At 45.9% G+C, this 24,099-nt stretch overlaps 1 protein-coding gene across 2 annotated transcripts in view; it reads right to left on the reverse strand.

Annotated features, from left to right (window-relative positions):
• The window catches only part of MCM3AP (minichromosome maintenance complex component 3 associated protein), a 48,806-nt gene that overhangs the window by 8,160 nt on the left and 16,547 nt on the right, over positions 1–24,099 (reverse strand). For both annotated transcript variants that reach the window (XM_059392556.1, XM_059392557.1), the window contains exons 13-23: positions 23,726–23,955; positions 22,491–22,591; positions 18,946–19,074; positions 18,453–18,566; positions 11,492–11,644; positions 10,012–10,209; positions 9,343–9,411; positions 9,128–9,262; positions 7,137–7,290; positions 1,276–1,534; positions 961–1,058 (exon numbers count right to left, since the gene is read on the reverse strand). In XM_059392556.1, coding sequence (XP_059248539.1) covers positions 961–1,058; positions 1,276–1,534; positions 7,137–7,290; positions 9,128–9,262; positions 9,343–9,411; positions 10,012–10,209; positions 11,492–11,644; positions 18,453–18,566; positions 18,946–19,074; positions 22,491–22,591; positions 23,726–23,955 — 1,640 coding nt within the window. The remainder of the gene's footprint in view (positions 1–960; positions 1,059–1,275; positions 1,535–7,136; positions 7,291–9,127; positions 9,263–9,342; positions 9,412–10,011; positions 10,210–11,491; positions 11,645–18,452; positions 18,567–18,945; positions 19,075–22,490; positions 22,592–23,725; positions 23,956–24,099) is intronic.

Genomic DNA, 24,099 nt, shown 5'->3' on the forward strand with positions numbered 1-24,099 from the left:
CTCTCACTGTGACGCCCAGCACTTGGTCCCTAACTGACTCTCACTGTGACGCCCAGCACTTGGTCCCTAACTGACTCTCACTGTGCCGCCCAGCACTTGGTCCCTAACTGACTCTCACTGTGCCGCCCAGCACTTGGTCCCTAACTGACTCTCACTGTGACGCCCAGCACTTCGTCCCTAACTGAAACTGTTGCCACAGAGCCTCTGAGAAAGGGTCCATGAACAACTTAATTGGCTGCAGAGAGCAAGACTGTGGGGCATATTTTATCTTTTATTTTGATTTCTGCTTATATTTTTTGAAACAGGCCTGTCAAAACAATAAAGTAAAAGAATCCAAGCGGTGATATGTGCATTTGAGAAACGAAACGGGATCAAAGAAGAAGAGAGGAAAAAACAAACAAGAGGAAATCAGTGAGGGTGGCAAACTGAGACACTCTTAGGCACAGGAAACAATCCGAGGGCTGCTGGAGGGGGTCCGGGGTGGGAGCAGGGGGTAGTTGGGCGATGGACCTTGAGGAGGTGCGCGATGGAATAAGCAGCAGGTATTACGTAAGACTGATGACCCATGGACAACTTACTCAGAAACCAGCACCGTAATACACTGTATGATACTGAATTTACATAAAAAATAATTTTTTTTAATAAACATATGTTTTTAGCACATACCCTCCCCAATGTCCATAACCCCACCCCGCTTCTCCCAACCCCCCTCCCCCCAGGAAAAATAATTTTCTAAAAAATCCAAGAAATAACATACACTACATTTAAGACAGAACAAAAGGGGACAACTGAAATGTCTTACAGGGCCTTTAGAAGTGACGAAGACTACACTGGGGAAGGTGTGTGCTGTGGCGAGTGCTGTGAGGTGTATAAACCTGGCGATTCACAGACCTGTACCCCTGGGGCGCATAATACCTTATACGTTAATAAAAATTTTAAAAAATAATGATGAAGACTTACCTTAGTTGTGCCTTGTAAATCATTAATGGAATCGGGAATCGCAATGACAGTATAATCTGAAATCAGCTTAGCTGAAACCAAATCCCGCAGCATCAGACCTTTGACAGAAACAAGTGGAGGTCACTGTGCTCTGTTCTCAGTGTGCCGACAAACTAACACGTCTCCCTGCACGGACCCAGCCCGCCCTGCTCCCAGGCACCGCTGCCCCGTGACCCCCTGCGCCACACCACGCCACACCGCAGGTGCTTCCTCAGACCAGGGGCTCGACCCATTTATCATCCGCGCTGGTCCACCAACAAAATCGCCTTCACAAACCGTCTTCCACTTCCTTCTCCATGGCGTGCCCCGCCGGGCTAGGTACGAGGACCACGAGTGGAAGCGCAGGCTGGAAGGGCTTGGCCTGGAGAAGCTGCTTGAGCTGCAGCAGTGCGGACAGCCAGTACACGTCCTCCTCCGCCACGTCCTCGCTCTCCACTTTGGGCGGAAGCAGCAGCATGAGCCCGCTGGCTCCCAGGAGCTCCTTCTGCGTCTCCACGGCGTCGAGGGCGTAGTCGCTGAGAGCCCCGTGGACCACCTGGAACAACATCGAGACCATCAGGAGGGACACGCCGGGGGACAAACCAGCAGAGACGGGGGCGGGGGGGGGGGCCTGAGCAATGCAGCCAAATGCTCACTGCTCGCCGGGCTGTCCTCCCTCCCCAAGACTGTAAATCAGTGCAAGAAACAGCCAGGTCAACAGATGATTCAGCCTCTAGCCGTAACTGTTGGAAGACGTTACTTTAATCCGAACAATATCCCTTAAACAGGCATAAAACCAGGTAAGCCCAAAACACAAACCAGGTATTCCCATGACAACAGACTGGGGTACAGGCAAACAAGCAGCAGACAAGGGATTCTGACCAGTTTCTAGAAAGCGTCGTGCAGATGGAAACAACCACTGGATTAAGGAAGCAGAGGAAGCTAGACCTGAAGGGCTAGAGATGTAGGTATGGAAGGAACCAGACCAGCTGCGCCTGCAAAAGCCCTAAGCACTCAGACCCAGTGGCACCAAGAGCCAGAGGTGAGGTTCAGGACAGAAAGGACAAGTCACACACAGAGCCGTGGTCCTACAGGTCGCGCAGCCACCTGCAGGCAGCCTCTAAGTGCCTCCTGCCCCCTGCACAGGCGTCCTGCCCTGAGAGGACACAGGCAGAGTGGGGGGACTTAGCACTGGCCACTCCCACTTGTCCCTCTTAGGGACAATCCAAAGGTTCTCTGGAATCCTTTCCAAAGAAACCAAACAATGCAACAAAGAGCCGTGCATCTCCTGACATTTGGGGACATCCCCCCACAAAGATGGCCTTGCTATTCAGTTACCCTCCCCCCCAAACACAGATCTTATGACCAGCCTTTTAGGGCTTCATTCAGGTACGGCAGTCTCAGGTAAGGTGCCTGAGGAGAGCCTCCAACGTACAAGCGAGACTAGAATGATAAAGGGATCCAAAGGAAACAGGTAATGCATGGGACATAAGAAAACTCAGAGCGCGAAAATCCTAACTTCCTCTGATGGTGCATCCAAAACATCGTCACAAGATGACATGATAAAAGTCAAATGAGGATAAGAATGAGGAAATGAACTGACAGATATGGAACAAAAATCTCAACAAGACATCTGGATTACAAAGGCAATGAGTCTCCCAGAGCACAGTATAGATAAACAAGACAGAAAATAGGGTAGGAAGGATAAGATGCTCAGAGGGTTAACTGATGAAATCCAACACCTGTCTCATAGGACTTCAGGAGAGAACAGAAAAAACCAGAAGGCAAACCGGTGGCACTGAGACGCACGAACGTCCCACAAGCGGACAGTCGTCTCCAGCCCACAAGGACTGCCCAGCCCAGCAGCGTGAGCGCAGGAAGTCAGCACCAGGCATACCCAAGTGGACCTTCAGAACCCCAGGGACAAAGCACAGGCTCCGGGAGAAAAACAAGCAGGCCAGAGAGAAAAGAACAGGAGTCGCCGGAGACGTCTCAACAGCCCCAGATACCGGGTGACCACAAAGCAAAACTGGAAGGAAAACCTTTCAACCCACACTTCTACAAACCTCACTAACCCGTATCACAAATGGGGATAAACACATGTCCAGAGAGTCAAGGAATAAGAAAATCCCATTCCCACAGATCCTTTCTTTGGAAGAAACTAGAAGATGAGCCCCACCAAACAGGAAACGAAACCAAGAAAAAACAGCTGCTGCTGCCGACGGCAGGACCAAATAAGCACTTGGTAGGAGTCTGCTGTGGTCCTAAGGACTCGGCAGCTCTAACCCACTGCACCCAAGGGCGCCTGTGTGCGGTGCCACCACGCGGCAGCTCTGTGGCCGGGGCAATTTATTCTAACTTCTCAGAGCCTCCGTTTGTTCTTAGGTAAAAGAGGCATCATAGGATCTCACTCACCTGTGGAATTTACAAAACAAAACCAATGAGCAAAGGGGGAAGAAAGAGAGGAAGACAGACAAACCAAGAGACAGACTGATGGTCTGTCTAACCACAGAGAACAAACCGATGGTCGCCAGAGGGGAGGTGGGTGAAACCGGCGATGGGGCTTAAAGGGTGCACCTGTCATCATGAAATAAATACATCCCTTAAAATAATAGATCATAACACAAAATAAAATAAAACACGTAAGCAAGCAGGAGTGGGAGAGGGGAGATGACCGTCATGATTCGGATCATCAGCCACAGAGGAGGCAGGCTTGACGCTTCTGCTCCAACAGCTTCCCTCTCCCACGGGGACATCAGCTCCTAAAAACGGGGACTGGTGTTGCTTTCTGCTACATCCCCAGCACTCGGGATAATGCTTCCAGACAGAGAAGTCACTCAGTAAATACCTGTGAAACGCAGACCCGAATGAATGGATGAGGACTGCGGTGTGACTTCTGAAGGAGAGAGGCGTTCTCTCCGAGAGGCGTAAGCCAGTCCGAGACTGATTAAAAACCAAAACGAAGAAACAAAGCAAACACTACCTAATGGGAGGAAATGAACGAAATGAGAATCAGGAATGCTCAGAGAGCAGAGACCCTGTTGGTGTTCTATAAACAAACAATAATATAAAATATTAAAAAAAAAAAAAATAGGGGGCTCCTAAGAGTACTCATACACGAAGAACTTGCCGAAGGTGAGAGTCAGCATGGGAAGGAGCAGGACCGCGCTACTGGTATGGAGACCGGAGTGGCAGCCCCCCCCCCGGGATACAAGGTCAGCCCGAGGGTAGCAAGAGGACGGCACTTTCTCAAAGGAAGGGTGAGGTGCAGTGACAGAGCACCTGGAAGCCTCTACTGAGACGTACACAGCCCACATGCTGGCCTATTTGACACAGAGAAAACCACATTAAGTGAGAAAATACGGCAACTGTTACTTGCCCCGAAAGTAAGGACTGTAGTCACAGAACACTTGCTGGTCCTGGGGCAAACAGCAGTCACATGGCCCTCAAAATGTGACCCCGCTCACTGAGATAAGATAAGGTGATGATGTAGCCACCCTGGAAACTGGGGAAGGCTGGGCAGGACCATGATACAAGAGTTCACTCCTCACCCCGCACGGGTGCAGCCATGAGGACACCCCCACCCCCACCTTCCAGTGGCCATGCCCTTGCACGATCCCCTGCCCTGCCTCACTGTTAATAGACAGAATCAGACTAAAGTGACTGGATGTCACTTCCACAGTTAGGTTCCAGAGAGACTCTGCCATCTGGCCCAGCGGAGGGCCGCCAGCCGCCGTGTTGCGAGCTGCCTCGTGGAAAGGCCCCGACCACAGCCTGCGAGCGAGGGAACCGCGCCGGCAACCGCGAGAGGGAGCTTCGAAGCGATCTTCCCTCAGTCACGCTTTCAGAGGAGTCCAGAGCTCTGGCTCACACCTTGATTTCTACCTTCGGAGGAACCTTGAGCTCGAGGCCCCAGAGAAACCACCCCTGCACTTCTGACCCACAGAAACTATGAGATAATAAATGTTTTGCTATTTTAAGCTGCTAAGTTTGGGAGTGATCTGTTGTATCGCAGAAGATCTATTTTAATGGGAAGTCCGTGAAGGACACCTGAAGTCGGTTAGCCAAGAAAGAGCGACAGACAGAAGTGTGTGACCTGGAAACACAAGAGAAGTCACACCCTGGGGACGGGGGCTGGGAGAGGGGCAGGGGCTGCGAGACCTCATGATAAACCACGGGAGGTTATCTTACTGTTTCAATACCTGCAGGTATTGCTGCGATTAAAAGACTTAAGAATAAAGGTAAGAGGAACAGCAAACGGATTGTCCAGCTGGTAAAAGGTGACTTTACGGTCACAGGAGAAAAGCGAAGGACATGAACCAAGACAGGACCAGGAGCCGAAACAGCGAGAGCCGAGGTGGCTCTTACCATCTTTAGCTTCCTCCGTATTTCCTTGTATTTCTGAAGTTTCACACATGTATTACTTTTACATTTCGAGATTAAAATAAGTAGTATTAAAATGGAAAACCATGGGCACCTGGCCGGCTCAGTCAGAAGAACATGTGACTCTTGATCTCAGGGTCATGAGTTCAAGCCTCACTTTGGGTGTGGCATTTACTTAAGTAAATGAATAAATAAAATAAAGTGGAAACACAAAATAAAAACCCTATAACCAAACTACAACTTAAAGTAGTTCCAGTTGGAAGAGGGAACATGGAATACAGTATCACTTGCAGGTGAGCAGAGTGACACGAACGTGACTTTCCTTAGGCAAAGGAGAGGTCTGGGCACAGCAGGCCACGTCAGGTCACACGGGGGCGAGCAGATTCTCGCTGAGCCTTCATCTGAGCACGCAGCCCCCCGGCCCTCGTGAGACCCTGGCGCAGTGAATCACGACCGCGGGAGAGACGGCACCACGAGGAGCGGCCAGCGCAGCCTCTGTAATCCCGGATCTGCTCCAGTCAGAAGCCTACACTTTCCACCGTGCACCGCTACACTCCAAGTAAATAAAATGCCATCTGGGTTTAGCTGAACACATGCACTAAGACCACGAGTACCTACAATGGATTTATGTAGGCTTCCAGCTAATGAGGAAACAGGTTCTCATTAAACGAGAACCAGGTGACAGCTGTGGAGGGGAGGGTGTGGGGGCAGAATGGAGGAGTGGGGGTCACGAGTTTCCAGGCATGAGTAATCGGGCACAGAAGGCCCAGGACAGGGAATACAGTCAACACTGCTGTGACAGTGCTGTGTGGGGACCGTGAGTACACCGAGCCGAGCACACCGTCATGGACAGATTTACACACCACCATGCAGAACACCTGAGATGTCTGTGAACACTGCACATCAACTACACTTCAATTAAAAAAAAACAAAAAGGAATCTCTTGGGGTGCCTGGGTGGCTCAGTGGGTTAAGCCTCTGCCTTTGGCTCGGGTCATGGTCTCAGGGTCCTGGGATCGAGCCCCGCATCAGGCTCTCTGCTCTGCTCCGTGGGGAGCCTGCTTCCCCCCACCCCCCAGCTGCCTCTCTGCCTGCTTGTGATCGCTGTCAAATAAATAAATAAAATCTTAAAAAAAAACAAAGGAATCTCTCAGGGAACCAGTTACCATCTGTACTATACGAACACCTACAAAGAACAAAAATTAGAACTTACCGTCAAAAACTGGGGACAACTTGAATATAAAACAAAACCAACTGACCTGAAATGCCCAACACTGAACTTCTACAATAGCTGGGACCCAGTTCAGTGAAAACCACACAGAGTTAAAAACCATTCGTCTTCTGTGAAAACTGACGTATCAGGACGTTTCAGGAAGCCATTACAACAAAATGTCAGTTACTTGCAAACCACATGACACAACAGGCACTGCGTTTTTGTGAAATGTTCTCTTACCCTTCTTGGGTTAATTACCAGAGGCCTGTGGAGTTCAGGGCTCGTGATCATGTGAATCCATGCATTTGTTCAGGATGGTTTGTGAGTTTTCGCCAAGTTCTCCAGGAGGTCTGCGCCTGCAATGGTTAAGGCTGACTGCACTCCTGAGAATCTAGGTCGGTACGTCACACCAAGAGGGTGTTCATGGGATGTCATCAGGACACGAGGGGGAACATGACATGGGCTTCTGAGCCCCCTCCACTCCTTCAAAACCACTTCAATAATGTCTGGGAATGAGTGAAATAAAAAAACCACAGAAGTAAATACTCGGGATTCTCACCCACCTTTATACACACATTGACAGCAACAGTCCGGTCCCCTTTGCTGCTGAGCGCGTGAAACAGAGCGAGCGTCTGGATGCCCCCAGCCTCACTGTTTGTGTCGCCCACTGAGCCATCACGTCCCATGAACTTGACTTGTAACCAGTTTGCTAAAATTCTGTGAGTAAAAGAAAATAACACCTTCAAAAAGATTCTAATCCTAAATGCAAACTATAAAGATTTTTAGGAAAAGTAACAAAGAGAAACACTAGACATGCAGGTTCACAGACACCAACTCTTGCTGTGCCGCTGAGCTCGACAAAACAGCTGTGACCGCAAACTGCAGCTATAACTCTCCAGGGGCAGCAGGAAGGGGCACTCGTGAGCTCCACTGCCGCGTGATTTACAGTTCTGAAGCACTAAGACTGAGTGACAGAAAAGGTCCTTCAGAGTCTGAAATACAGCTGACCCTTGAACAACACAGGTCTGAACTGTGTGGGTCCAGTTCTATGCAGATTTTTTTTAATAATGACAGTACAGTACTAAAAATGTATTTTCCTTATGATTTTCTTAGTAACATTTTTTCTAGCTTTATTATTTTCTAGCTCTATTTTAAGAATACAGGACGTAACAGATATACAAAATGCATGTTGACTGTTTATGTTAGGCTTCTGGTCAACAGTAGGCTATTAGTAGTTGGAGGAGTCAAGTTATACTCAGACTTTTATCTGTGGGGGGGCTGACATCCCTAACCCCCATGTCATTCAGGATCGACTATATACACGTTTGACAGAATCAAATGTGATGCCTGAGCTCTTAAGAATTATTGAAATGTATGTTTCTTAGTGAATAAACTTATTAGTCAATCAGAAGACAGGCGTTTTTGTTCTAAGAAATGAATCATCATTTAAATACTTTTAAACCACAAAACTCTCTTCTTTGCTCAGCTATCTTACAATCTTTATGACTTTCTCCTTAGCTCGTATGTGTTTCAACAGTAACTGCTAAAAAACGAATGTATTCAGGGAACTTAGTACCCTAACCCACCACTAACAGGAATGGAAAATGGTGCAGCCACTGTGGAACAGTCTGGAAATTCTTCAAAGACTTTTTTAAACATAAAGTTACCTGAAAACCTTGTAGTTCTACTCCTAGGTGTTTAACAAACAAAACTGCAAACATGTGTCCGCACAAACACATACGAGAATTATTCATAATAACCAAAGAGCAGCAACAACCCAAAGGCCCATACAATGGTCTATTACTCAGCCACGAAAAAAGAACGAAGGACTGGTATCTGCTAACAAGATAAAATCCAGAAAACATGATGGCTGAGTGAGAGGTGCCAGTCATAAACCTACAGACAGGAGGACTCCATTCGTATAGGATGTCGAGAAGAGGAAAACACACAGAAGACAGGAAACTCATTAGTGGTTTCCGGGAGCTGACAACAAGGAGGCATGATGAGTAACTGCTAATGGACATGGGATTTCTTTGTTCTGGAATTCGTGGTAATGGTTGTACCACTCTGTGAATATTAAAAACCAGTGAAACAGAAACTTTAAACGGGTAAAATCTATAACATGTGAATTTTATGTCAATAAAGTTGCTAAAAAAGAAAAGTAACATGTCCTGCTTCGAAGTGACTTCTGAAGGCAGTTTGATTACAGGAAATAATGCCATCTCAATTTCTGGATTTCTTTCTTAAAATACCAGTTTTTTTCCTTAAAAAAAAAAAAAGGAACTATAGCCAACACCCTTTGAACTGTCTTCCCCCAGAATTGACAGTGAAGCGAGCCCTAATCAATCCGCTCAGCACAGCTTTAAACGAGGATCAACTCTTAAATGTTCTGGGGCCCAGTTTACAGCATAAAAATTTAATCTTAATTGTCAACTTCAAATCACAAACAAAACAGACTACAGGTCCCTCATGCCTGATGCCCTCAGAGAAGTCATTCCACCTCCTGCAGTCACCTTCTCGACCTCAAAGCCCAGAGAGGGAAACCCTTCCTGACCTGCCAGGATTCCCTGGGGACTGCTCTTCTCCATCAGGCAACACCAGCACGAGCTTCCAAAACACACGCTCCCGCCTCCCAGGGAGGTGCTCAGCCACGAGGGACGGCAGGTCCAGGGGCACCCATGCCGCATCACTGGAAGGGGAAAAGCAGAGCAGGTAAGCCAGTGCACGAGCCCCAGCACAAGGAGTGTGTACACCGGGGGCGTGACAGACCTCAGCAGCTGCTTGTAGAAGTGCTGAACCTTCATCTGGTGTGCCGTCTTATTTCGGAGCCACCTTAACCTACAGAGAAAGGAGAAGAACACTGTCTGCACGAGGCCAGCTCGGTGCCCGTGCAAGGAGCTTGACAAATTACTTACTGATGTTCGCAGTGGACAGTAAGAGCTTAGTAGAGTCTCCTGAGGGGGAATGCTTAGGAGACCAAGAAAACTTTTGCTGATGAAGAAACCAATTAGTTAAAAGACTTGTTCATTCCACAAATATCAAGCAGTCATCTACCGTCTAGCGCCACGAGAGAGGAGCAGCACAGACAAAAGTCCTGCCCTCTAGAACACGCTCTGGAGGACAGAAGAACTCCCACCAACAAGAATGGACACGGTATATCCACAAAGAGCAGAAGAGAAACAGGTGATTCTCAGGAAGATTCAATCTCCAGGCCCTGAGTGTCTGAAGGGGAAAAGGCACGTGAAATCAAAGCATGTAGGCCGTGTCACATGTCCAGGGCTGGGGAGGAAAACAGCTTTCAGGAACACAAGCCCGCATCTATGTCCACCTTCTCTGATTCTGCCCGTCTTCCCGCCAAATGCACACACTGCTCCCTATCCCCTACAAAGCCAGGAGCGGAGGGGAGCATTAGGCAGCCATGGCAGGCTGAGCGCTAACCTGGTACAGGAGATGCCCACTTTCCCTGCATGGCCCAGGTCCAGAAGGCCCCTGGCCAAGTTCTCCCGAGCAATGGGACACTCTGCACTGGGCACCAATGCCCTGAGCCGGTCGTTCATGTCCACACAGCAGGGTGCTGCAGGGAAGGCTCGCATCTGGCGCCTCAGTTTCTTCCGGGCCGCGACAGCTTCCCTCCACCTGGAAGATACAGCACCGTATCATCACTGTGTCCTTTCAAGCTGACTACAGGGACAAACGCAAAAGCACGGTCCGGCGCTGTAACATACGGAAGCACATTCTCTGGCCATGTTTAGGTCTTTTTCAGCAAGAATCCTCAAACTGAGAAATGAATCAGAATTAAAATTAATACTCGGGCACAGGGAGCGGTGGTGAACAACAAAACAAGCTTCAATTAAGCACTGAAGCCAAACCATGTCCGGGTACGAATTCGAGACACACCCATGCTCGGACCCAGCAAACACCACTCTGGGAACTTCTCTCCAGGTGTCCGTGTACCCGTGTGGAGTGTCTGCACAAGGACAGTCTCCGCAGCACTCTCCGTCACAGCTACAAAGAAAAGCCACATGGAAGTCCATCAACTGAGAACCCGGTAGGTCATTCGTGGGGCCACTGACACCTGGAAGAGTTCAATATGCAGCGGTGGTTCCAGGCCTCACCCGACCCCAAATGGGGTAAAGGGCTGGCATGGAGGAGAGAACGCGCCGTCGTCTGTCCTCCCCCACAAGAAAGGGCGGAAGGCTTCTGAAGGGGTCCTCGGCAGCTGCTGCTGAGGAGGAACACGGAGGTCTCTTGTGGAACAGAGACTCACTTCTCCCTCTACACCCTTGTACATGGTTGAAACTTCAAGGTACGCTATTACTTATTTTAAATGAAATTAGGAAATGAATCACCATCCCACAAACAGAGTACATACCCAGTTTAAAGATTAAAGATAAATAAAACAGCCACATACTTTCTTTCATCCAGTCGAACAGCAGTGGCCATGACCAGCCCTGGGCCCTACTCAATCACACGCCCTCTTGCTCCCAAACGTGAGCAGAGCACTGTGCGAAGTTTCATCATTTTCCTTTTCCTCACGGTTATACCACTACATATAAATCCGAAACAATCAATACTTTGAGTATACACCGTATGTTGTACACACTTCCCGAAGAATAGCTTTTTTCACAATAAACTGTGTTTTAGAAATTCCTCCATGTGGGTGCATACAGCTGGAATCTGTTTGGCTTATTCGTGGCCATCTCCCCGTGTCGAGAGCAGAGGTAAGTGAGAGGAAGCACCTATAAATACGAAATACAGAACAGCTCCCAATCTCATTCCCTACTTATCCCCTTGGCACCCCTCCATCAGGAAGGAGCATGTTTCACGTGTGTATGTAACCGACTACCTCCGAAAGCATAATCTTGTCAAAGGCTCTCTCCACGTGCACCCGTGTCATCTGTAAGGACAGAGGACTCACCGCTGGAGATACTTGCAGAAGCACTGAAGTTCCTGGAGGGTCTCCTTCGCAGTCTGGAAAATCTCTTCCCCAAGAAACCAGTCCACCAGGTGGGCACAGACATCCTCACAGCAACGGGCCATACGGACCTGCTGGTCTGTCTCCACTGCGCTCCTACAGAAGAGGGCGATCAGGATGGGGACACAGCACCCAGGCTCACACACTGAGGGCTTGCCCTAAAAAATGGCAAGAGCCACATCCTTGCTATCAAAATGTCATTATGTCTCTGCCACAAGAGAAGCTCTCTGTCAAATAAATACAATATTTTTTAGAAAAGAGAGAAGAAGCTTTAAGATTTTCATTTTACTTAACGTACAGACACCTGAAAAGTTAGAGAAAAGAAGAATGAAAGCGGTATGGGGTACTACATCGTGAGTCCAACAGAACTGTTGCAAATAGTCAATAAATAAACCTTTATCTTAATAAAATAGTTTCAATTTTTAATTTTTAAAGGACCAGTAAGAAAACTACAACACCTTCTCATCAGCAGTATCTGATGTTTGCAATAAGAAGTGTCTCAAGTACATGATAGACTGGCAGCCCGTGTTTCACATGGCAATGGCCCTCCAATAAACCAATTATCTAAAAGAAGATTTTTATGACAAAATTCTGTCAATGAAGGGAGCACAGAAAATATTATCAAATGCATTTAGTCATAAAATCAAAGCAGCTTAATCAAGCAAGATGTGTTTCCAGGGGCCATCCTCCATGGCAGGTAGAGACAGCCCTGGTGCTGAGTGGAAGCCCAGGTCTCCTAGGACTGTGGGAAAATACATTCGGCAAGGCCTAGCTCTTACGTATTTCGTACCGCTCCTACCTGGAACTAAGAACAGATACCGATCCACCGCTTACGAGGTCGCATGCTTATAGAAAACAGGGAAATAGACTCCCATTTATTCAAAATGGAAAGAAACATTATTTAAACAAAACGCTTCAGCCTGCCAGCTATGCCCTCCATCTGCCCTGGAATCTGTGCTCTCAACTTTCAAGGCTACCTCGGGGAGCATAAAGCACAAACACAGACTTCCCTGCACACTGAGCTTCTTTCTACCCTGAACCATGCAGGTAAAAACAATAAAGTTCTCAAGTGACCATCAACTTAACACAGACTACTATACACGTGAGATGTTATGTTATACAGGGTCCTGGGATCGAGCCCCACATCAGGCTCCTTGCTCAGCGGGGAGCCTGCCTCTCCTCCCCCGCCACCGCCAATCCTCCTGCTTGTGCACGTGTGCGCTCACGCTTACGCAGGCGCTCTCTCTCTCTCTAATGATAAAATCCTTAACAAAAAAACCTATAATAGATACACAAAAAATAAAGGAATCCAAGTATATTATTAATGAAAGTCACCAAACCACAACAGAGAAGTGAAGGAACAGAGAACTATTTCAAAAACAAAACAAACAAAAAAACCCAGAAAGCAAGCAATTAACAGAATGGCAATAAGCACATAACTACCTCCTATCAATAATTACTTTAAATATAAGTACTCTAATCAGAAGACACAGATGAGTGAATGGATTAAAGAAACAAGATCCATCTACATGCTGCCTATAAGAGACTCACTTCAGACCTAAAAACATATAGATTGAAAAGTGAAGGGGTGCGAAACATACACCATACAAATGCAAGTGAAAAAAAAAGCCGTATAAGCAATACTTATATCAGACAAAGTAGACTTTAAAACAAAGGCCACAGCAAAAGACAAAAAAGTGTATTACATAACGATAAAGGGAACAATCCAAAAAGAAGACGTAACAATTGTGAATATCCATACACCCAACATGGGAGCACCTAAACACAAAAAGCAAATATTAACAGACATAAAAGGAGAAACTCACAGTAATACAGTAATGATAGAGGACTTTAAAATCACATTTACATCAATGGACAGATCAGACAGAAAATCAAGAAGGAATCAGTTAACAACACATGAGACAAGTTAGAACTAACAAATACACATGGAACATTTCATCCAAAAACAGGAGAATACATATTCTTTAAGTGCACACTGAACATTCTCCAGGACAGATCACTTGTTAGGCCACAGAACAAGTCTCAATAAATTTCAGAAGACCTAAATCATATCAAGCATCTCTTCCAAACACAACAGTATGAAACTAAAAGTCAATAACAAGAAAAAATTTAGAAAGAACACAAACACATGAGGGCTCCTTCCCCCATCAAGCTACTAAACAATAAATGGGTCAACCAAGAAATCAAAAAATGTTTAAAAAGTACATGGAAGCCTCTGCCTTCGGCTCAGGTCATGGTCTCAGGGTCCTGGGATTGAGCTCCATGTGGGGCTCTCTGCTCAGTGGGGAGCCTGCTTCCCCCTCTCTCTGCCTGCCTCTCTGCCTACTTGTGATCTCGCTCTCTGTCAAATAAATAATTAAATCTTTAAAAAAAAAAAAAAGTACATGGAAACAAATGAAAATGAAAAGACAATAGTCAAAATCTTCGGGATGCAGCTGTTCCAAGAGAGAACTTTATAATGACACAAGCCTACCTCAGGAAATAAGAAAAATCTCAAATGTACCACCTAACTTTACACCTAAAAAAAGAACAAAGAAAACCCAAAGCTTGTAGAAGGAAAGAAGCAATACAGATTAGAGCAGAAATAAATGAAACAGAGAGTTAAACCCCAAATAGAAAAAAATCAATAAAACCAAGATCTGGTTCTTTAAAAAGGTAAACAAAATTGATAAACCTTTGGTCAGACTCATCAAGAAAAAGAGAGAACTCACATAAATAAAATCAGAAACGGAGGAGGAGACATAACAATTCACACCACAGAAATACAAAGGTTATAAGAAAATATTAAGAAAAATTATATGTCAACAAACTGGACAACCTAGAAAAAATAGATAAATTCCCAGAAACATATAATCCTCTAAAACTGCATCAGGAAGAAATAGAAAAATGAAGTATAATCAGTAATCAAAAAACTCCCAACAAACAAAAGTCCAAGACTAGACAGCTTCACAGGTAACTTCTATCAAATATGTAAATAAAAATTACTACCTATTTTTTCCTCAAACTATTTCAAAAAAAGAAGAGAAAGGAAAACAGTCTACAAATATACAAACACTCATTCTACAAAGCCAGCATTATCCTGATTTAAAAAAAAAAAAAGACACTACAGAAAAAGAAAACTACAGGCCAATCTCCCTGATGAACACATGCAAAAATCCTCAACAAAATATTAGCAAACTGAATTCAACAATACATTAAAAAAATAATTCACCACAATCAAGTGGGATTTATTACAGGGATACAAAAGCTGGTTCAATATGTGCAAATCAATATGACACACATTAACATGATTATCTCAACAAATGCAGAAAAAGCATTTGACAAAATACAACAGCCACTCATGATAAAAACCCTCAACAAAGTATGTTTAGAGGGACCACATTCCAACATAAGAAAGGCCACATATGAAAAACCCAGAGCAAACATCGTACTCAGTGGTGAAAAACTGAGAGTTTTTCCTCTAAGATGAGTAACAGGTCAAGAATGCCACTCTCACCATGTTTTTCCCGATACTGTACTGGAAGTCCCAGCTACAGCAATAAGACAAGAAAAAGAAATAGACACCCAAATTGGTAAAAAAGAAGTAAAACCGTCAGTATTTGCAGATGAGTGATACTACATATAGAACACCCTAAAGACTCCACCAAAAAACCATCAGAACTGAGAACTAATAAATGAATTCAATAGTTTCAGGATACAAAATTAATACACAGAAATCTGCTACATTTCTATACACTAATAACAAAGTAGCCAAAGGAGAAATTCAGTAAACAATCCCATTTACAGTCGTACCAAAAAGAATAAAATGCCTAGGAATAAATTTAACCAAGGAAGTAAAAGACCTATACTCTGAAAACTAGAAAACACTGATTAAAGAAACTGAAGATGACACAAACGAAAAGGTATTTCATGTTCATGCGTCAGAAGAATTAATACTGTTAGAATGTTCACGCCACTCAAAGAAATAGAAAATATAATCCCTATCAAAATACCAACAGCATTTTTCACAGATCAAAAACAAGTAACACTGAAATTTGTGGGGAACCACAAAGACCCTGAATAGACAAAGCAATCTTGAGAAAGAATAACAAAGTTTTAAGCATCATAATCCCAAATTTCATCATATGCTACAGAACTCCAGTATTCAAAATAGTATGGTACTGGCAGAAAAACAGATCCAGAGACTAACGGAATGGGATAGCGGGTCATACTTCATGGTCAATCGTCTGCAAACAAAGGAGGAAGGAATATACAACGGAGAAAAGATGATTTTCAACAAAGGGAGTAGAGCAAACTGGATAGCTGCCTGTACAGGAAGGAAACTATACTGAACTGTACCGCTTTCTCACACCACACACAAAAAGAAACTCGAAATAGGGGCGCCTGGCTGGCTCAGTTGCTTAAGCCACTGCTTTCGGCTCGTCATGATCCTGGAGTCCCCGGACGGAGTCCCGCATCGGGCTCCCAGCTCCGTGGGGAGTCGGCTTCTCCCTTTGGCCTTCTCCTCACTCATGTTCTCTCTCACTCACTCTCTCTCTCAAATAAATAAATTTTTTTTTTAAAAAAGAGACTCGGGACACCTGGGTGGCTCAGTTGGTTAAGCCACTACCTTCCGCTTGGGTCAGGATCCCAGAGTCCTGGGATCGAGTCCCACATCGGACTCCTTGCTCAGTGGGGAGCCTGCTTCTCTCTCTGCCTCTGCTGCCACTCTGCCTGCTTGTGCGCGCTCTCTCTCTTTCTGACAAATAAATAAAATCTTTAAAAAAAAGAGAGAGACTCAAAATAAAGTTCTCAGTGTAACAGCTGAAACCTTAACACTCCTAAAAGAAAACATAGGCAGTAACTCTCCTTCATCAGCCTTAGCAACATATTAATGGATGTGTCTCCTTAGACAAAGGAAACAAAAGCAAAAATAAACTACTAAGGGGCGCCTGGGTGGCTCAGTGGTTTGGGCTGCTGCCTTCGGCTCAGGTCATGATCTCAGGATCCTGGGATCGAGCCCCGCATCGGGCTCTCTGCTCCACAGGAAGCCTGCTTCCCTCTCTCTCTCTCTCTCTCTGCCTGCCTCTCTGCCTACTTGTGATCTCTGTCTGTCAAATAAATAAATAAAATCTTTAAAAAAAAAAAAAAATAAACTACTAAGATTACACCAAAATAAAAAGCTTACGCACAGTGAAGGAAACTATCAGCAAAACAATAAGGCAACCCCGTGAACAGGATAAGGTACCTGTAAATGATATATCCAATATGGGGTTAATATCCAAAATATTATTAAGAACTTGCAGAACTCAACACCAAAAAACAAAACAAACAAACAAAAAAACCCACAAAAAAAACTGATTAAAAACAGACAGAGGACCTGAACAGACATTTTTCCAAAGACATATATATGGCCAAAAAACATATGAAAAGATGCTCAACATCACTAATCATCAAGGAGATGTGAATGAAAACCATAAAGAGATCCAACCTCAGTCAGAATGGCTGGGATCAAATAGGCAAGAGATAATGATGTTGTCCAGGACGTGGAGAAAAGGGAACCCTCGTCTACTACTGGTGGGAATGTGAATTAGTACAACCGTTGTGGAAAACAGTATGAAGTCTCCTTAAAAAATTAAAACTTAAAACGGCATATGATCCAGTAATTCTACTTACTGGGTATTTGCCTAAAGAAACTAAAAACCAATTTGAAAAGTTATATGCACCCTAGGTTTATAACAGCATTATGTACAATAGCCAAGATACAGAAGAAACTTATGTGTCCACAGATACATAAATAAATAAAAATATGTGGGGTGCCTGGGTGGCTCAGTGGGTTAAGCCTCTGCCTTCGGCTCAGGTCATGATCTCAGGGTCCTGGGATCGAGTCCCGCATCGGGCTCTCTGCTCAGCGGGGAGCCTGCTTCCTCCTCTCTCTCTGTCTGCCTCTCTGCCTGCTCGTGATCTCTGTCAAATAAATAAATAATCTTTGAAAGTAAATAAGTAAATAAAAATATGGTGTGTGCGTGCGTGTGTGTAACAGACTACTACTCAGCCATCAAACAAGAATGAGATCTTGCTATTTGCAACAACATGGACGGACACAGAATAATGTGCTAAGGGAACTAAGACAGAAAAAGACAAATACCATGAGTCCACTTACACATGGAATCTAAAAAACAGAACAAAAGAATAAAGAAGAACAGATTTTAAATCTAGAGAGTTGGTGGCTGCCAGAGCGGAGGTAGGTAGGGGGTAATGAGTGAAATAGATGAAGAGGATTAAGACACTCAAACTTCCAGTCAAACACCAGGTAAGTCCCAGAGATGAAAAGTATAGCACAGGGCAGAGTGACTAATAAATACTGTAACAACATCATACGGTGACAGGTGGTGACTACACTTATCATGGTGAGCACTGAATAATTGATAGAACTTTCGAATAAATATGCTGTATACCGGAAACTAGTACAATACTGCATGTTAATTACACTTCAATTTAAAAAAAAGAAGTTACTAAAATTCTTAAATGAGATACCTCAAAGAAATCTTTTAACATATGAAGCAACAGAAGAATCTTCTACTTGAAAAAAACTAGCAGTAAATACCTCGGAGCGTAGAAGATACCAGTGGATTATTTTGCTGACGGACACATGCCCGCAACTAGGGCAGGAACCACACGAGGTCCGGAGTGGAAGGGAGCCCTCTCCGGAGGCGGCACACACCCAAGAACAGGGATCACTGTGTCTTACTGCGTCTTACTGTGTGGCCATTCAAAAGCTAAGCTCCTTGTCAAAGTGAAACCCAGCTAGCCTGAACTGTACCAGGCTGGCCGCAGGGCCTCAGTAGCCCGCTTCTCTCCCACCCCACACCCTTGAACTGCAAGATACCAGCCCTCCATTTACTTCAGCTCCTGGGAGCAGGTTTCCCTCACGCATTCTGTCACGACAAGTTCTGTCAGCTCTGTTGCCAGGCCCTGGCTCAGCTGAGTTAACACCAGTTCTCTCTCTTGTTTCAACCTGAGGGTAAAAGGATAAAAGGGCACAAGGGTAAAGTTTAAGACCAAAAAAAGTGTCAACACTCGCTCTGACCTCAAAAGTTGGGATCGGAGTTGTGCGGCCTCAGCCAGCAAGCCCACTCCTCTGGTCCCAACAGACAAGCCGCACGGCCACGCACACGCCAGCTCCCCCGACTGCCACCCTTGCCCCCAGCTCCAGCTGCTGCTCCCAAGGCGGGTGTGGCCCCAGACCCTCCACCCATGACCTGGGCGGCAGTGTAGGAGGGTGCGGGGTGAACCGGGGGGCCGGACGCCCGTGCAGTGGACACCGGTAAGAGCATCCCAGGCCGGGGCGGGTTCTGTCCTGTGCCCACACACTCTGACCTCCTGCGCACACTCACCTCTCCTCTGCCTGCCGCCTCTCCTCCTCCCTGCGCTCCCTTTCCTTAGCCACTTCTTCCACTGCTACGCGCCTCAAAATGCCTGCGGTTGCCGCTGTTAATAGCTCCTCCATAGCAGCATTGGAAACGCTAGGCAGAGAAAAGGGGGTATCATTCCAAATAAATAAATAATAGGCAAACAAGCCACATGACTAAACGTTAACATTGGCGAGAAAAAATCACATTTGGCTTGAACATTAAACTTAAGCTTATGTCTAAAACACACAAGCTATCAAAACTGACTCATGTAGAAACAGAAAATCTGAATAGACCTATAACTTAAAAGATTGACTCAGTATTCAGAAACCCCTCCCAACAAAGAAAAGTCAAAAACCAGATGGCTTCACTGACAAATTGTATCAAACACTTAAGGAAGACCTAACCTTTGTCAAATGGTTCTAAAAATCTGAAGAGGAAAAGAGGAAGAAACATTTACAAACACTTTCTGTGAAGCCAGCATTGCCCTGAATGATACACTGATACCAAAACTAGACAAAGACACTGTAAGAAAACCACAGACCAAAATCCCTGAAGGATACTAATGTGGAAATCCTCAACAAAACACCAATAAACAAAAATTCAACAATATATTTAAAGGGTTACAGAAAATTACCAAGTGAGATTTACTGCTGGAATGCAAGGATAGTTCAACAAATGAAAAACAATGTAAGACAAACATACAAATAAAATGAAGGGAAAAGCTCGTATGATCATCCCAATTGATGCAGAAAGAGCATCTGACAAAATTCAGCCCTATTTCATGATAAAAGCACTAAAAAAAACTAGAAACAGAAAGAATTCTCTAAACATGATATAGCCTATATATGAAAAAACCACAGCTAACATCATATTCACATGTGAGAGACTGAGAGCTTATTCTCTAAAGCCAGCAAAAAGACATGGATGACCTATTTGCTGCTTCTATTCAATACTACTTTGGAAGTTAGAAAAATAAGAAACATCCAAACTATAAGGGAAGAAAAAAATTATTATCTATTCACTGAGAACATGATCTGGTATATAGAAAATCCTAAGAATTCTGCTCAAAACCTATTGGAACTAACAAGTTTAACAAGATTGAAATATAAGGATCAAAAAAAATCAGGGGTTCCTAGGTAGCTCAGTTGGTTGTGGACACCGGCCTTTGGCTCAGATCATCATCTCGGGGTCCTGGGATGGAGCCCCATTTCAGGCTACCAGCTCAGTGGGGAATCTGTTTCTCCCTCTGCCCCTCCCCACCACTGTCTCTCTCTCTCGAATCAATAAATAAAAATATTTGAAAAAAATTAATATTTCTATATGCTAGCAATGAACATTCTAAAAGTGAAATTAAGCAAACAACTGGATTTAAAATAGCACTGAAAAGAATAAAGCAATTAGGGGCGCCTGGGTGGCTCAGGTCATAATCCCGGAATTCCGGGATCGAGTCCCGCATTGGGCTCCCAGCTCCTTGGGGAGTCTGCTTCTCCCTCTGACCTTCTCCTCGCTCATGCTCTCTCTCACTCATTCTCTCTCAAGTAAATAAATAAAATCTTTAAAAAAAAGAATAAAGCAATTAGTAATAAACTTAACCAAGGAGATGAAAGACCTACACAGTGAAAAGCAGAAAACATTGCTGAGAGAAGTTAAGGATGACCTAAACACATAGAAAGACAACAACCCATGTGGCTAGACTAGAAAACTTTTTATTTTAAGTAACATGGGGCTCAAATTCACAACCCCAAGATCAAGAGTCACGTGATCTACCAACTGAGCCAGCCAGGCACCCCTAGTCTGGAAGACGTAATGTTAAGATATCAGTACTATCCAAAGCAATCTACAGATTCAATGCAATCACTATCAAAATCCTAGAAGCATTTTGCAGAAACAGAAAAACTCATCCCAGAGGCATCTGGCTGGCTCAGTCAGTTAAGCGTCCAACTCTTGATTCCAGCGCAGATAACATCATGATCTCACAGTCATGAGATCCAGCTCCAGGTCAGTCTCTGCGCTGGACATGAAGCCTGCTTAAGATTCTCTCCCTCCCTCCCTCTACAAACCCCACCCCAGCTCACTCACTCTCAGGGAAAAAAAAAGAAAAACTCATCATAAAATTCATATGGAATTTTAAGGGACATCAAATAGTAGAACGATCTGGAAAAGGAGAAACAAAGTTGAAGGACTCATGCCTTGTGACATCAACACTTACTACAACTTACTACAAAACTAGGGCAATCAAAACGATGTGGTACTGGCATTAAAAAAGGCATATGGACCAACAGAGCAGAATGGAGAGAATCCAGAAGGAAACCCTCATGTATATGACCAGCTGATTGCCAACAAGGCTGCCAAGACCATTCAAAGAGGAAAAGAAGGTAATTCCATAGCTCAAAAAATATACAAAAAGCATGGTGTTAGATCTTTATCGTATACATGAAAACAAAACAAACACAGATCAAAGACCTAAACTTAAGAGTTAAAACTATCATTTTCTTAGAAGAAAACACAGGAAAATATTCATAACTTTGGACTTGGCAGTTTCTTAAATATAAAGCCCGAAGTACAGGCAACAAAAGAACAGTTAGAGAAAATGGACTACATAAGACTTAAGACTTCTGTGTATCTAAGGACACTATCAAGAGAGTGAAAAGACAAATCAAACAGAAAAGACATTCCCAAACAGAACAGGATTAATACCCAGAAACAGACAAAGTCCTACAAACACAACAACAAAAACCGATTCAAGGAGGAACAAGGAGTTGGAGCGTAGATCTCTCCAAAGCAGATGCGTGAACAGCAAACGAGCACAAGAGAACGGGCTCGACATCATTAGTCATTAGGGAGATGCAACCCAAACTACAAGATACCACTCGGCACTCGCTCTGACGACTACTATAAAAAACTTAAGGGCGCCTGGTGGCTGAGTCGGTTAAGCGTCTGCCTTAGGCTCAGGTCATGATCCAGGGTCCTAGGATCAAGCCTCATATCGGGCTCCCTGCTGACTCCAGTATAAGAAAATCCATCAGACCTATCAATAACAGTAGCCCTTTTGAGTCACCTACATTTATATAAATGCAATTATATTCTTAATCACTGTGTGATTTCGTGTGTATAGGGTTTTTAAAACGTGTTTGAAATCCTTAGAACACTCTGATTTACTAAATCAATTAGTAAGTTGTTTAAGTCTTAGAAAAATTCTGATTATTAAATTTATTAAGATTACATCTTTACAATAGTAGATAGAATCAGATATATGAAATTTATAACTGTAGTTTGAAATCTCCAAAGAAATTTCATTATACTATAAAATGCTTAACTTACAACTTTAATAACCCTAACATTGCTCAAAAAGCACACACACACAGTTGTACCTGCCTAGAGGATGGGACCAAGAGTTAAGCCTGTACAAATGAGCAGCTGCGACCTCCTGTCCAAGGCTGACAGCAGCTCTCTAAGGAGAAACACAGGGGACAGGGAAAGCCCCCAGCAGGCCGACAGCTTCGGAGCAGGTGGGGCCCCGCACTCACCCCAGAGCTGTGGTCGCGAAGGCCGCCCCAGCGGCACCAACCTCCTCACAGTCCCTCTGAAGAACCTCCTGGATGAGCTCATCCACCACTTGAGCCAGGTCCTAAGGAGAGGGCAGACGGGTCAGCGCGCCGCCAGCGAGAAACACTGCCTCGATCCGGACTGAGCTTAAAACCGAACAATCTAGCCCTACAGCCTAACGGTACTGGAAACCTTTGCAGAACCCAAGACGGTCTCAGGGAGCATCCCCCGGCCCCAAGACGAAAACATCCCTTCACAACCGCATCAGTAGACGCTGTCTGAGGGCATCGGACAGTCCTCATGTGGGAATCGGCCACGCTGCGTCCGGAAAGGTTTCCCGCTACTGAACAGAGAGAAACCTTCTGGAAGAGGACAGCGCAAGCCTGCTGCCTGCTCGACACCGCCCCACGCTGCCCCCCACACCACATCAGACACGGTCGGCTTCTCTAGCCGGCCTTCACAATCGTCTCGGGCTTCCTCCACGCCCCTGCCCCAGCAGCAGGGTGGCGAGCCCGATCCCACAACCCGTGTGGTAGACGGGCCCCGTTCAACCCCATCAGAGGGCACACAGTGCCGCCTGGGGCCTCACATGTACCCCGGTCACAGGTCCGCTGGCTCTCCCACTGAGCAGTGCAGAACATCACCCAGAGCAGACACGTCGGCGGTGCCAGATGGCACTGGGACAGGAAGCGACAGAGTGCTGCTCTGAGGACAGCAACGCAGACGGAGGCTCTGGACCGGCCTTGGGGCTCGGCCCCAGCCCTGCCACCTGCAGCTAAGGGACTGCAGCCAGGGCCTCTCCCTAGACCCCTCGTGGGAGACTACGCAACACAGCCCACTCCGCAGGGCTGAGGGTGGCCCACAGAGACCCACGTGTCTGCAGAGCCATCAGTGCAGGGCAGGACTTCCTGCGACCCTCACGTTATGTCCACAAGAACCCTTCCACCTCCTCCAGAGTCTGAGCTCCAGCCCTTTCAAGCAGACACGGGCAACAAGCTAGGGGGCCTGGTGCGGGGCCTCCCAAAGCTCAGGGTCCCAGGCACCCCGTCAGAAGGACGAAGGCTCAAGCCACCCCGGCTGGCACTCAGAACGCTTGAGAGCCACAGCGCAAGCACCTCTGTGGGTTCGATCTACAGACAACGGGTCAGACTAGACATCAGACACTTCTGGGGACACCTGCACAACCCTTGGAGCCCTAATCTGGAAGATTCCTTACCGCATCAGAGTACGAAGGTGCAGGCCTCGGAGGAAGCAATTCGGGCTGCGCAGGGGGCTGTATGGGGGGCTGCCCAGGGGGCTGGAAGAGGCCAGGCACTATGCTCGGGGTCGGTGCCGGGACGTGAGGCAGAGAAGCTGGTGTGGGTGCAGCACTGGGAAGGGGCTGCTGGAGGAGAGTGGTTGGCGGTACCTCTGCCTCCGCCCCACATGCCTCTCCTTTCGCCCCACCTGGAAGGGAACAGGCAAGTGAGAACACTTAAGACAACCCCCAGGCACCCACAGTGACCCTCAGGGCTAGCCACCCTCCCGAGCGACGTCAGAGGGGACAAAGCGTGCTTCACCTGTGGGAGGCAAGCACCGCGTCATCAGGGA

Source organism: Mustela nigripes, chromosome 2, assembly GCF_022355385.1.
Source record: "Mustela nigripes isolate SB6536 chromosome 2, MUSNIG.SB6536, whole genome shotgun sequence".
Taxonomy (NCBI): Eukaryota; Metazoa; Chordata; class Mammalia; order Carnivora; family Mustelidae; genus Mustela; species Mustela nigripes.